The sequence below is a fragment of the Triplophysa rosa genome, linkage group LG24 (assembly GCF_024868665.1).
Source record: "Triplophysa rosa linkage group LG24, Trosa_1v2, whole genome shotgun sequence".
In the NCBI taxonomy this organism is placed as follows: Eukaryota; Metazoa; Chordata; class Actinopteri; order Cypriniformes; family Nemacheilidae; genus Triplophysa; species Triplophysa rosa.
The window spans coordinates 8,154,784-8,168,955 of NC_079913.1; the positions used below are offsets into that span (position 1 = coordinate 8,154,784).

A 14,172-nucleotide genomic window follows, 5' to 3' on the forward strand; every position below is an offset into this window, starting at 1 on the left:
AATAAAAAAATGACATAATGGTTATTAAAACCAATGTTCTTTCCTTTGTTATGTTATTTTAAAAAGGGATAGTTCATCCTATAACGAAAATTCCATTTTGGCGGTACCCATTGACTTGCATTGGTTTTGTGTCCGTACATTAGAAGTGAATGGGTACCGCCATTGTTCGGTTACCAACATTCTTCAGAATATCTATGTGTTCTGAAGTCTTACAGGTATTAATTGACTAGAGGGTGAGTAAATGATAATCTTTAGTTAGATCTTTTTTTTTGCTGGCTCAAGGTCCTACCTAGCATATACCATGTGTCAGTGGCATTGGTGGGCAGTTGCTATGCCCATGCTGTGTGTGAATAATATATGCCATGCCCTGCTTTTTGATTGGATGCACCCTGATCTCTTTTCCTGTGATTGGATCTGTGCTGATCTTTAGCGTGCAAGCGTCAGATCAGATGAACTTTCCATATACCACAGTACTCATCCAGAAACACAGCCAGCCAATTAACAAAACTTTGAGCAGTGAGCATTGTTCTATGAACAGCAATGGAAAAATATGTGCCTATGAACTTCCCAAAACCGCTAATACTGGCCAACAATCATCTACTTTGACTATGTCCCCTCTGTGCCCTTTTCCGTGAGCGTGTGAGAGGGACCGTACCATGTAAGCCCTCCTATTGGCTCATCATGCAAACTATAACATGATATTAGTGGAGCAAAATCTTCTCCCAGTCTAGTGAATACACTGTCTGTTCACTGAAGCAACCAAGGAGCTCATTCCTTCGAGGTCAGCCAGACCGTACTTTGACAAAACCTACCCGACCAGCCAGGCTCAGCATCAATCATTTCGACAGGTATTATATCAAATAAATAGTCAGCAACTCCCTTTTCCACGGATTATGTTATTACAGCGTTATTACACATTCATGTGCTGTTGAGTGCGGACGAAACGGTTCAGTCTCAAATTCAAATCCAATTAAATAATTTTATTGCCACAGTCTAATGATAGATGAAAGCCTTGGATGCTTGATCCAAAAACAATGATGTGGCATGGTGACAGATTTTAGATACAATACATTGCAATATGCACAATATACTCCCCTCAATATATATATATATTATATATATATATATATACATATATTACTTATATATCATATTACGTTAAGTCCTATATAATTTATATATATATATATATATATATATATATATATCATGCATATAGTTAGTAGTGGACAGTGGATTATGCAAAATAAACAGTATGCAGCTGCCTAGACTTATTTGCATTTATTAATTTAGCAGACACTTTTATCCAACTTCCAACTTACAAATAAATGAGCTTTTTGTCTTATACAGTATGTATATTCAGCAAGGATACATATGTCCTGCAATATAAATCCAGTGTAAAACTAATAAAGTACTGTGCATAAAAACCTGAGTAAAGTAGTGCATGTCATAGGCTGCTGCTGGGAATATGGAGATAAAAAGGACACCTTCCAAAACAGGCACGGTGTCTCTGTAAGCATCTTCTGTCTTTCAAAACACATTTTCCAAGAGGGAAACGTCGTTCCCCCCTTTCCCTCTCTATTATTTTATTATCATATTTTACTTATTTCTACAACGCAAACTGTGGGTAAACAACGAGTGTGGCACGGCAACTCTCTGTTCTGTTTAAAACCAAGTCTTAGAAAGATCAAAATTCAAACCTATTCTAAGAACTAGATGACGTTATTTGAAAGTGTGCCCAAAATCCTTAATGAGTAACTTAGCAAGAGGAGAAAGCAAATGCTGCCCCAGCTGTTTCCTGTTGAAAATGTCTCTGTAATGTAGATAAATGTGAGGGATTTTCTCTCCAAATCCGTCTCCTGTTCGCTAAATCTCACGTCTCCACAACGAGCCTGCGCAATGGAACAAAGTCGGAATATTGAGATGTGACATTGCCTGCATCTCATCCTCTTTCTCGCTTTTAATGACTTCAAACAAGTTGATTTTTGCTGGACTTTTGCAGAGGACCCAAGGGGATGTCTAGCGGTCATTTCTTTCACTGGCATTTGTGTGATGTCTTCAAGGTAACTTAACCTATTTCCTTTGAAACCGAACAGGCACGTTGGTCTGACAATTAGAAAATTATGAATGAAGAAATAGCCTAACGGTAATAATTAGTGATAAAATTATCTTTTAGAACAATTTTCACTGGGATGTACATATATAATTGTGGCAGCTTATTTGAGACGTCTAAAAATAGTATATTTTTATTTTTCAAGAAATTTGACAATTTTAAGACATGCGTGCATGAGTATTAGCACACAGCATCCCGTAGCTAAATTATTGCAAAACTTTTCAGACTTTTGCGTATAACAAGAGATTGCATGATGTGTAGGTGAGTCACATCTTGATACACCAGGGAGTTCGTTTGCGCAGTGCACAAGTCACCAACTTGTATTACAACAAGTAAATATTGCTGACTTGACATGAATAAAGGCTTGGACAAATGTATATATTTTTATTTTGTAGACTGATATTAGCCCACAGAAGATTTTGTTGCATACGTGTGCGTTGCGCGGCTAAATTCGTTGCGCAAGTGCCCGATTATATTCTCTTTGTTATGTAAAGTGCTTCCTCTTTGGGTTTGGCGGCTTTGCAGCTTTCCAGTTACACCTCGCATATCTGTAAGTGAACCTTCAGTGCTCTATCCAAGATACCCAAATCTACAACGTTTACTTCTTTTGCCGGGGACTGAGTTCATGGGAGAGGGTTCCATTGAGAGCGCGCACTGGACGCACTTCAGTGCGCAGTGGAAGTGAAACGAAGTTACTCGATTCTTTTTTTTTTGCTAAATTGGGTGCGCGCAGAGGTAGGACAAAAACGTATAATCCACCTGAGCTTGACTAAATTGTATGTGGTATTGCATTGGATTTGGAGACGCTGGTGCGTTCGCCGTCACCATTAACTATAGCGCACGTGTGCCAAAGCGAACTCAATGTATAGTAGCTTATTGACAGGTGCATCGAATCCTTCAATTCTTGACTGCACATGTATTGGTCTGTTTTCACGTCAATTAGATCTAAATTGGGCAGATGCGTATACTCCAAGTAGATTTAACATCCAGGCATATGTAGGTTTTATTCGCAAACGCTGGGGAATTTAGTAGCAGATGTTAGCACAGTAACACGAGTGATCTCATCTGTGTTGCAAAAGAGAAAGAAAGAGAAGAAGAAAAGTAAAAAAGAATCAAATCTTTTCCTTAGTTGTTTCAGTGCCGTAGCGCATTAGATGGTAATGCTTTTGTGATTTCTTTCTCACTGTGATGCAGTGTACCATGCGCTGTCTCTCGTGCACCCACACCCTGTCGCTGGTGCTGTGCGTCCTCGCGTTGACTCCCGCGACACTGGAGGCGGTGCCGGAGACCTTGTGCGGGGCGGAGCTTGTGGACACGCTGCAGTTTGTGTGCGGAGACAGGGGATTTTATTTCAGTAAGTGCACATTTTATTTATTCATCAAGTGCTGAGCGCGTTCTCTCTCTCTCTCTCTCTCTCTCTCTCTCTCTCTCTCTCTCTCTCTCTCTCTCTCCCCTAGCACTCATGCGGCACTCATAAATAAGAAAAGGTTCAGTTTTCATGTCTTGCTTTCCAATTTTCCAAAATATTGTTTCCTTTTTGTTTTTTCCCCACTTCTTTGCTTAATTTCTCTTAGTTATTATAATGTTAAAGATTTGTTTAGAATCACCGTTTTATTTATTAAATGATGGCTTGGAGATATCTTAAAATTCAAAATTACATGAAAATGGTTGTTTATTATGCTGATTTTAAACAATTGCAAGGTAGTTGCCGTGCCAAAGCGGCAGATGAAGAAGATGCCCGACTGATGATTATGCTGTGTATTACATGTAAAGTAGATCTGCCAGCTGCTTTGGCCTCAAAATGAGGTTGGTGGAATCTGGCGAGCAATCAGTTCAAGTGTAAGAAGGGCAAATAAATGTAGTACACATCTTTTTTCCATCAGAGAAACTACCAAAGAAAACCATTTTAAACCCTAAACCTAAATCTCCCATTTTCCACCGACCAGGATATTTGCTGAGTCTGGGGATGTCCCAGTCAGACAGAGACACACTTTCCCACACATTTTTGAATCAGACAATTAATTTAAAAAAATTTTTTCATATTATTTATGTGTTAATTTACTTTGGCTTAATCAGAATTATAGTGTAAATGGTTGTGGAAATGCATCCATGGCAATGCTGGTAGATTTAAAGAAAAGGCACACTGTAATGACTGGTTCAAACATCACTATTTGGTTTTTACTTTTCATACTGAAATTCCAGTAAAATAGGATTATATACTTGCTAAAAATATTATTTACACAGAATCTTTTCTGTAATTCTCTCAGTCTCCTTAAGGCCTCGCAAATGGATAACTTAAGCATCGTCCACTTTGCTGGATTTTATTTGACCCAGAAAACATTTATAATCTTAGACTATCTCTATTTTCCAGAAAAATATGCTCTAAAGATTACATTTTAGTTCAATGGATAGAGTGAGATCACCTCACAATGTGTAACTGTGCTGTTGTCATGTTTTGTACATATTGTTATTACTTGATGAGATATTTATGACGTGCAAATGACCTGAGGGTCTTGGGCTACCCAAAGTGACGTACTGTGTGATCACTAGTGGATGATTCTAAGAAGACACATTTTATTAATTACCTTAAAAGCAAGGCAGGAGTGAAGTTCAAGTTGACATTTGAAGTTTCCAGTTAACAACATTTGAGCTTTTAGTGGTCACAAAGGAGCTGGCTGGAGCATTTATGGCCATGTGTTTGTTTTGTCAGTACGAAGCCCAAAATAAATACGTTTATGCAAATCTGGACTTTCCGTGAAATTATTGCATCATCATGTCAGATTCGGCAAAGAGCAATTGCACTAATCCAACAATTAAACAATTGTTTCATTTATTCTTGTACATGTGGTGGCCAAAATCAAGGCAGTGGGCAAAGAGATAAATTAAAAGGATTATAGTCCTCATTAGATTTAAATTTTTTAGCAGAAACATTTTTTATCATACAATGAAAGTAAATTGGGACAAGGGACAGTTGTGGTCACCATTTCTTTTAATTGCATGGAAAATGTGGTTTGAGTAGAAAAATACAATATTATGAAGTGAATTGACTCTTTAGGGCAAAGGGTCATTAATTAGCCGCCCTAATGACATCCCTCAAACACACGCAAACAAATACAGTGGATTCAGTGCTAAGCTTGGCATCCCATGTAAGCAGCATTATGTCCAGTGAGTGCTGCCTAGTCCAGTGAGTCATTCTCCAGTGCCCATGTCACTGCCATGTCACTGCCAATGGAACTTCAGATTTCATTATCATGATAGAAATGTGAAATTCAACTCTTTGGAAAAATATCTTATTGAAACGAAATGTGGTCTGAGGAAAGTAGTGAGAAGATGAGTCGGAGAGGAGGAAGAAGAAGAGGGAGACCAAAAGATCCACGGTGTAGTCAGTTTTTCCCATTATTAGCCTGACCTAGAAATCTTTAGCTGTCTTTGCAAGCCTCAGCTGCAAACCCATCCCAGATCATCTTTAGTTCTGAGCTGGTTGCTGGACTGCAGCAGAACCTGACAATACAGACCTTCCTGTTCATTTGTTTGTGTAGTAGCAACGCACACCTGGACTCTCCAACAACAATCTTCAGACTGAAACAATAAAAAAAAAGATGAAGAGAGGAGCGACTTTTGGCTGGTTAATATGGCTTTATTTGCCCCCGCTGGTTGATGTTGTAACTACACCATCTCGTGCCAAAAAGCAACTTTGATGCTCATTTACGAACAAACTGTATACAGCATAACAATTTTTTTATTAAGTAATGTATAAAAATAGACGGTTTACCAGTGCCCGATCTTCAAAAGTGTTAAAAGGAGGAATTAATTCTTCCTTGTCCGCGGTGCATGTCTCAAGAGTTCAAGACTTTTTTGTGGTGCCGAAAATGATATAATTTTCCTGTGGCTCCAGACTGATTAGTCACATTACATTTACAACTCAGGTGATTGGCTTAAAAAGGGAGCTGATTTCTGAGAATTTGGAATCATCTGGCACCTCGGGATGGCGGATGAGCCTCTATTAGACAAGCTTTGGCTTTATGTTGCCTCATTAAGAATTAAGAGCGATTCCTCTGTGATGCTCAAAGGGGATTGCGAATCAATGAATGACGCAATAAATGCGGGCTCCCTTGGTGGCGAAGGTCAGAAAAGAACGCAAAACCAAGGGGTGGTCACTTCCAGCAAACATTACTGATAGGACTACTCTGCACAGTCTTATTTTGCCCGTTTTCATTACGTTTGAAACAGCTAGACCGGATTACGGGGGATTACATGATGATCAGGATGCCCCCTGCCCCCTCCTGCCCTATTGTTCTGCTGGAAATGCACAGGGCACAGAATACTTCTGGATGCACAACTTCTCTGCTGCAGGGTTTACAAAGTCTGAAATAAAAGCTTTGAATAGATCTAATTTGCAAATCAAACAGAAAAATCAAAGCCAAACATCTATCAGGATTTTTATGCCATGACAACACTGAACGCTTGATTCTGATCTGTTGATGCTTTCCAGTATGTCATTTATGCACATTGCAGCTCCATTTAACTCAATATTTCCCAAATTATCCAAACAAAACTAATCTTTTCCACATACAATGTAGAAAAACCTGTAATACATTCTTTTACAGATTTTTCAAGTATTTTTGAAATACACAAAAAAAGCGTCAAATTACAGAAAAGACTGCAAATTTATAAGCAAAGTATGAAATACATGTAATTATACGTTGAAAAAAACAGTTATTTTACCTTTTTTTACTGGTGCCCCAGCTGTCGAAAAATGTACGTTTTTATGGGATTTTGTTTTTTACAGTGTGTATATGTAGACCTTTTTTTCAGCCAAAACCAAAAGCATGATACACATTCAAACTGAGATGCCCCCTCTTTGATTTTTGACTTTACATCTTCCACAGATCATTCACTTTTTCTATATATTATGAATAAAACATATCCTCTTAAATGATAACTTAATAAGTTAAAACTATTTCAACCAAAAATATATTATCTCCTCTGACCACCCGTTGAGTGAATGATCACTAAGACAAAACAATGGGAAGGAAACTTCATCTAGCTATAAAATGTGACGAACTTTGTGGTACCATTGATAAAGCAGTAGTTTCCAGGACTATGGGAGCTTTCATGGTCCCCGGTGAACAATAAAGATCCTGACACTCTGAATGGTATGACACCGGTTCCAAGAACTCACTGTTCTTCAGTAACCAGAGCACAGCTATAAAATTCGGCTCCTTGCTGAGCTGGAATCACACTATTTCCAGTGTTGTTCCTCAGTGAAACCTACACTTTGTGATGCCTATGTTTAGTTGCACGCAAAGGCTTACCTAAAGGCACTGTGTGCCAAACATACTGACAAAACAAACAAATGTAAAAACAAACATGAAATGGTATATACCATTAAAACCAATAGGCCAATGGTTGGGTAACAACAAGCCAGCATATGTCGCTGTCCTTCTGAAACCTCGGATGTCCAAATTTGCTGTTTTTCAGGAAATGGAAAAAACATTGTACTTTTTAAATGATTACATAATGTGTTGTCAAAGTTAGATATTTGCAAAACCCAGTGACAAACAAAAAGGGTGACTAATAATAATGATTAATGGCCAAAAAAAAGAAATATGGAGATACGAGGTTTCAGAAGGACAGCAGCGATATGTTCATTTATAATCCAGTGGTTGGTTCTGTCCATCTTTTTGCCAACCATGGGCAAAAAAACCCAGCATTTTATGGAGTGTTTATATGTTGTCAAGTTTTCGGAATATGTTAGATAAATGTTTAGATAAAACTAAATCTGGTGTGCAAACACAATTCTACCACTATCGAGTTACATCTAACTTAAGACGTTTTCCACTCAATCATACTCAGTTAAGAAAATAGTACTCCCCCAGAGACCGCTCAGCACTCGAGAGTTATGCCGTATGGAGGGATGCATCTTTGTCAGAATTAAAGCGCCTCTCCTTCCAAAACAACACTGTCAGAGTGCAGCAAACGCAAAGCAGAAGTTAATCCATTTTGTCAGCGCTGGCGGCCCCGCGAGCCAAGAGCTATTAACTCTGAAAGGGAAAGGCATTTCCTCCTTGTAAATGCCATATTAAATTATTATTATTATTATTTCATTTGGTAACAGGGAAAAGAATATCGTAGCTATATTGCCCTAGGTGAGTGGTGACTTGTAAATGGAGAGTAGGATATTTTTAAGGCCACCAGGAGACACGGAGAACGGAACGTTTAGTTACTCAGGTGTCTACCTTTACCATAAATCCTTCGGTGCTCCCTGGACAACCCAACTCCTGAATTATACACGTTTAAGTAGCCTAACCAAATCATCAAACATAATGTGCAGGACATAACATTGCGCATTGACCTCATTGGCAGCACGCATAGTTTTTACCCGCAAGGTCTTTTCATGTTACGTGTTCTTTCACATGGGTAATTATCACCTAGTTAAGCAGCAGCAATAATGGGCATGCGTGTTCATTGTGGTCTTCCAGAGATGTGTTTCCTCTCATCAGTGGTTGTGAGATCTCCAGGGTTGCCAGGTGCAATTTGTACAGCTGGGGAGTTTTCTGCGTAGGTTGGTTCGACAACCGTGGGGGCCAGACTTGGAACAAGTGGAGTAGTTTAAAGAAACCAAGTTTGAAACTGGAAAATGTGATGTTCTCTACATTTAGGTGAGCGTGACCTCCGTTTAACTGGGGAGCTTGCCAAAAAGGGTCTGCTCGGTGCAAAGCGATACCCTGTAAATTTTACACTGAAGAAATTCGTGTCGTTAACGCATCCATATATCTGAATTATCAGAGCCACAATCTGGCTGCCACGCTGAGCTATTACACCGCCCGTGACCGGCTCTTACTACAGAAAGTTTTAGAGATTTAGCATTTCAGCGCGTGACCTCGCAGGCCGCGATTGCTTCCAGCAAGCTGATACCTTGCCAAAAATAAAATGGATAACGTGCTTAAACACATTCAGATGACAGGCTCCATTTAATATATGAGGTTGAACAACATTTGAGCTCCCCATTAAGGCACGGAAGCATAAATTTACAATTGCTTTGACCCGTTTTTCAAACATTGTTCCTGTGCGCCCAACAGGCAAACCGACGGGATATGGGCCCAGTTCGAGACGGTCGCACAACCGCGGCATCGTGGATGAATGCTGCTTTCAGAGCTGCGAACTGCGGCGGCTGGAGATGTACTGTGCGCCTGTGAAGTCCGGCAAAACTCCACGATCTATAAGGGCGCAAAGGCACACAGACACCCCAAGGACACCAAAGGTGGGCTGGGAAATATACATAGCTATTGTAGACATACTGATTATGTCACAAGTGATGCTAAAATTGGATAATATTTTAAGTAAAACAAATGCCATGTAAACCATACTGGTTGTGTTCCTTTACAGAAATCTACATCTGGACATAGCCACTCTTCCTGTAAGGTATGTCTTCCTTCAATCTAACCGTGATACAAAATTGCTGTATGTGTGAATGAGGACGAAAGATGGTCAAGCTACAAAAAGTCTTCTAGTGCCATACAGAAGTCCATTTTGCAATATTAAAGAGAGGATTCTCTTAAGCAAGGTGTTAACAACCTGATCCCATGGGAATTCTTAAAATTTTACAAGGTGGCTAATTCATACGAATTCGTACGATATGAATCGTACAAAATGTACAATTATTAGATTAAAGCAATACTGAGGCCCCTCCCCTAAACCTAACGTCACTGGCGTGAAAGCAAATCGTACTAAAACGTACAAATGACATTGCACGAATTCATACAAATAAGCCACCTCGTAAAATAGTTATGAATTCCCATGACATTTTGTTGATGTTTGTCAATCAATCGTCTTCAAATCCGTACAGTCAGAGAATAACATCTTAAATATGAGTGTGAATAAATGATGTCATCATTTTCATTTCTGGACAAACAGTTCCTTTAACTGATGTCGGTACATTGTGCTGTGATACGTACATAAGAATGAAGCTGCTTGTCTCTCACACCCGCTCTCCAAATGTGGGCCATCCTTTAAAGTGCTCTCAGAGCTCCTCTCTCGAAAAAGAAGACCATTAGCAAGTGAACTGCCTAAGTGGTTTTTATGGTAGACCTGCATGCGCTCTCCACAGACATATTTCTGCACCCATACGTCATGCTTTGGAAGCTGAATCTAAGGTCACCTTAGATGTCTCGACAATGAGTTCAAAGACTCGCCGGTCTTTCTCATGCACTCCCTGCGTGCGGTTTCATTCTCAGTTTAGCTTTCGTGAATTACTCGTATTAATCTTGCTGCGGTAGAGGCTTTCATATCTCGCTTTGACAGTAGATTTCCTCGGCATTATGAAATAACAATCCCTCTACCAAACAGCTGTGTTGTTGTGGGCACGGATGGTCGACTTGTGACCCAGCGCTGTTCTCCTTTGGGTCAGCTTTCTCGTATCTCGTCTCTGTTACTTCTCATCGTCTTAACCATAGGCGCCACCCAACTCTTTTTATGTGTGATAGAAGACAGGCATGTCCTAAGTTAAAAAAGTTAGTATTTTGTCAAAACACGTCATAGTCATGTGGTTTAGTTTTCTTAAGCATGCAACTAAGCACATTTAAAGCACATGACAGTAAAACTGTAATTTTACGGAATTTGTATGTATTTTTGAAATGGGGTATATAAAAATTAAATTAAAGAAATAAACTGCAAATTTACGAGGGGGTTGTAAAATAACATGAAAAACGTGTAGTTTTACTTTACAACAAAAATTATTTTGCGTTTTATTTTGGTGCCGTATAGCTACCGGAATATTACCGTTTTTTGTGGTGATAACAGAATATTTATTTTCAAGCAAATGATCCACACAAGATGTGGCTTCAAACAGACTGACCAAATTGACTGATGTAAATTAAGTATTTTATAATAAAAAAAAGAGATCTGATTGTTTCTGGTCTGAACAAAACGTACCTAAACCCTAAACCCCTTTTTTCATTCATTTTCAGGAGGTCCATCAGAAGAACTCGAGCCGAGGAAACACAGGAGGCAGAAACTATCGCATGTAGAAGGAACAGAGAAACACAAGTGAAATTGATGGAGAGAAAAGGGTGTGGCCTTAACTGGTCATCCAGGGACTTGCTTCACTGTAAAAACAAGATACTGGATGAATAAGCCCCATATTAAGAAAACCAAACGTTCAACTACAGAGAAAATCTGAAGATTTTATACACTGCACCATTCTATAATGGGGGGAAAAGGTTAAATTAGCTGCTATTAAAAGTCAAACGATAACTGTTCCTTTACCTCTATGTGTGAACTCTTGTGCCCGGTGGATGCCGATTGCTTCTTATAGTGGCAGAACATGCCGTTTCCCAAATATTGACCCTTATCGATGCCAGTTCATTTCAAAGTGCTGAGGTCCATATTCCACAGATTTCTCATGGCAGGACAGCCGCTGGAAAGAGGCAAAGGATGATTAGTGGAAAGGTCATGGACTCCCCCGACTACCCATTATTTAGATTTTTATCTTAGTTACCAATTCCAAATCTAATTTGATCTAAAACATGGGCACATTCGCTGTCTTATCTATGTGCTGCCTGTATACAAAATGTTTGCAAGATCCACCACATGGCAGGCGGTTCACTATGACAGCAGACGCCATCTAGATGTTTTAGACCAGATGGACTTGACTGCACAGAGAGATGCTGGAGAGTTTTGTTTAAAAAAAAAGCTAAAACCCCCTCAAGATCAGATCAAGGGGGATTATACAAAAGCCTTGCGCAGATGCGCAGAGGTGCTCAAGCATTGCTGCAATGGGCTCTCGAGAGCAAAATCGTGGCAGTTTAGAGTTGGAATATGACCTACATCTTGAGTTTTTGTTTGTGTGCGTGTCAAACTGGGGAGAGATCTCTGCTAGGGAGGGAGCCATTCATCAACCACACCACAAAAATTGCTTGCGATCTAAAAGTAGACACGCAAAGAAAAGTATTTGCAAAAGAACGACTCTCACACAGATGCACGTGTAGCAAACCTGGGATTACCATCTTCATAACGGACAATAAAGCTCACTTTGCTTTGAAGGAGGTCGCAGGATCTTTCTGGAAAAAAGACTAGTCACGTTAACCAGACTGATACTCAATACCTCCATGAAACCCCAGTCCAAGCCACTAGAGGGTTTCGGAGCGTGACCCTGGCTTTTTGCACATCCCCTCTCACCCCGCATGGTGATGTCATCCTTTCTGACCCCAACGGATTACGTCAACCCACACTGTCTACGCTGTATATCTATACTCGACCTATATTAATCTTACATTCTCTAACCATAATCGTATGTGATGGCATCATATAGCTGAAGCGTATAAATGATCAACCCACTGTTAACTGGTGCTATTTTGTAGTTTGATAATTGCAGGGGTTGGCTGCAAACCGGAAATGACTTTAAAAGCTCAACGTTGGAAGTCTTCCCTTTTGCACAGCCTGGTGGCCACCATTGTAATAATATTCTTTTTTATTTAGGATTATTTTGAAGCTGTTTCAATAAGGTAACGGTGTAAGCGAGTGAAAGTATTTTTGTGAGATCTGTGAATGCATGGATAAAGATACAAAACATAACAAGAAATGACGTTGCGGGCCCGAGCTGGCTGTTTTGGTTTCTTTACGATTGTTACATTATTTTCATTTAAAAATACCTTGACAGGGAGTACTGTGAATTCTCAACATTACCAAGATCACAAATTAGCTTATATGCGCACTGCATTTATTTAGACATTTTGGAAACGTTTCTACGACGTACAGTATGATGTATTTGCAATTGGCAGCGAAATTGCGCAAAACAGTCTTAAGTGCAACAAAAAAAAGACTCCCCCTCATCTCTGAGTAATGACAGACTTACAGCGTACTTCAACCAGCTGTTTACAGTATAATTTGGCCAAAGCTGATGCTTGGCTGACACAGTACAAGTCTGTTCACGGCTGCTGTTTTTCTTTTCGCTTGTCTATGTTTTTACTCATCGATATGTCTTGGGAGGTTTGTTTGGAAAATTACACCAAAATTAACTGGAAAAGGAGCAAATGAAAAAGGTTTTAAACAGCAGCACATTAGCCGTCCGAAGATAAATCAGCTGTCAAGGAGACAATCCGCACGGCTAGAAATTTTCATAAAGGCAACCTTTTCTGAGAGAAAGCTTTGGGTTTTAAATATTTTTAACTGTAGCATTTTAAGAGAACGCGTATCTTCTCCATTAGTAACAATAGAACATACAGAATCATAAGCAATAGACTCAGTTCACCCAGAATAGCTATTATGTGCACATGTTAACGTTCTCACGTAATACCAAAGACTTTAAATATCTGGTTAAATGTTTGTTCATTAAGAGCTTTTGGCATCTTAAAACTATTCGTCTTGAATCTTCAAATAGAATAACACAATAAGGAACATATTGCTATGCTGAAGTTGTTCTGTTTCTTCTTAGGATTAAAGACAGTTGAAGGTAAAATATAGGACTTTACTGTTGACTGTTGTGAAGTTTGTGGCAATTTTGCTTTTGTTCCCATAACCTTTCAGAACATAAATGATATAGAAGATTCTGGGCATTGGTCACAAGCATTGATCATAACACATTTTTAGAGTGTCAGGCTTACATTACTGGTGCTCAATTGCTTTCTGTAGAAAACATGAAAATACTGACAGATGTTCACTGTTCCTGCTGAATAAACCACTTGTCAATACCTTAAGTTTCAAAGAGTGTTTATTACAGTGATCTAGATGACATACTACTGCATGCAACTATGAATCAATGCACAAATAGTATTAATTTATGTGTTATTACATAACATTTGCGTAGTCCTTGCAAAAACGCAAGTAAATAACTGCCAGACATAGTGAAATACTGTTTACCTGTTCACACAAAGCCAGCTGTTGGCGGAGGCCTCCGAAAGGTTTTATTTTATGTGTTTGGCTGCGCCACAGCCGATATTCTTTCAATTTACTGATTGACTCACAAAAAGAGCGTGGGCTACGCCCAGCGAAACATCTTGCGTACTGAAAGCTAATGAAAGAAGACCATTGGGCAAATTTTGCATTAATTCCCCTAACAC

General features: G+C 39.3%; 1 protein-coding gene across 2 annotated transcripts; it reads left to right on the top strand.

Moving 5' to 3' along the window:
• The first annotated feature begins 1,893 nt into the window (after nt 1–1,893).
• On the top strand, nt 1,894–13,786 carry igf1 (insulin-like growth factor 1). Of its 2 annotated transcripts, none has more exons than XM_057324731.1 (5): nt 1,894–2,063; nt 3,308–3,467; nt 9,196–9,377; nt 9,503–9,538; nt 11,083–13,786. In XM_057324731.1, exons 1-5 carry the CDS (start codon nt 2,016–2,018, stop codon nt 11,140–11,142), a joined length of 486 nt encoding a protein of 161 aa, XP_057180714.1. In that variant the 5' UTR covers nt 1,894–2,015; the 3' UTR covers nt 11,143–13,786. The 2 variants fall into 2 exon arrangements, with proteins under 2 accessions (XP_057180714.1, XP_057180715.1); XM_057324732.1 differs by lacking the exon at nt 1,894–2,063 and adding an exon at nt 2,743–2,848.
• Nucleotides 13,787–14,172: the final 386 nt, after the last annotated feature.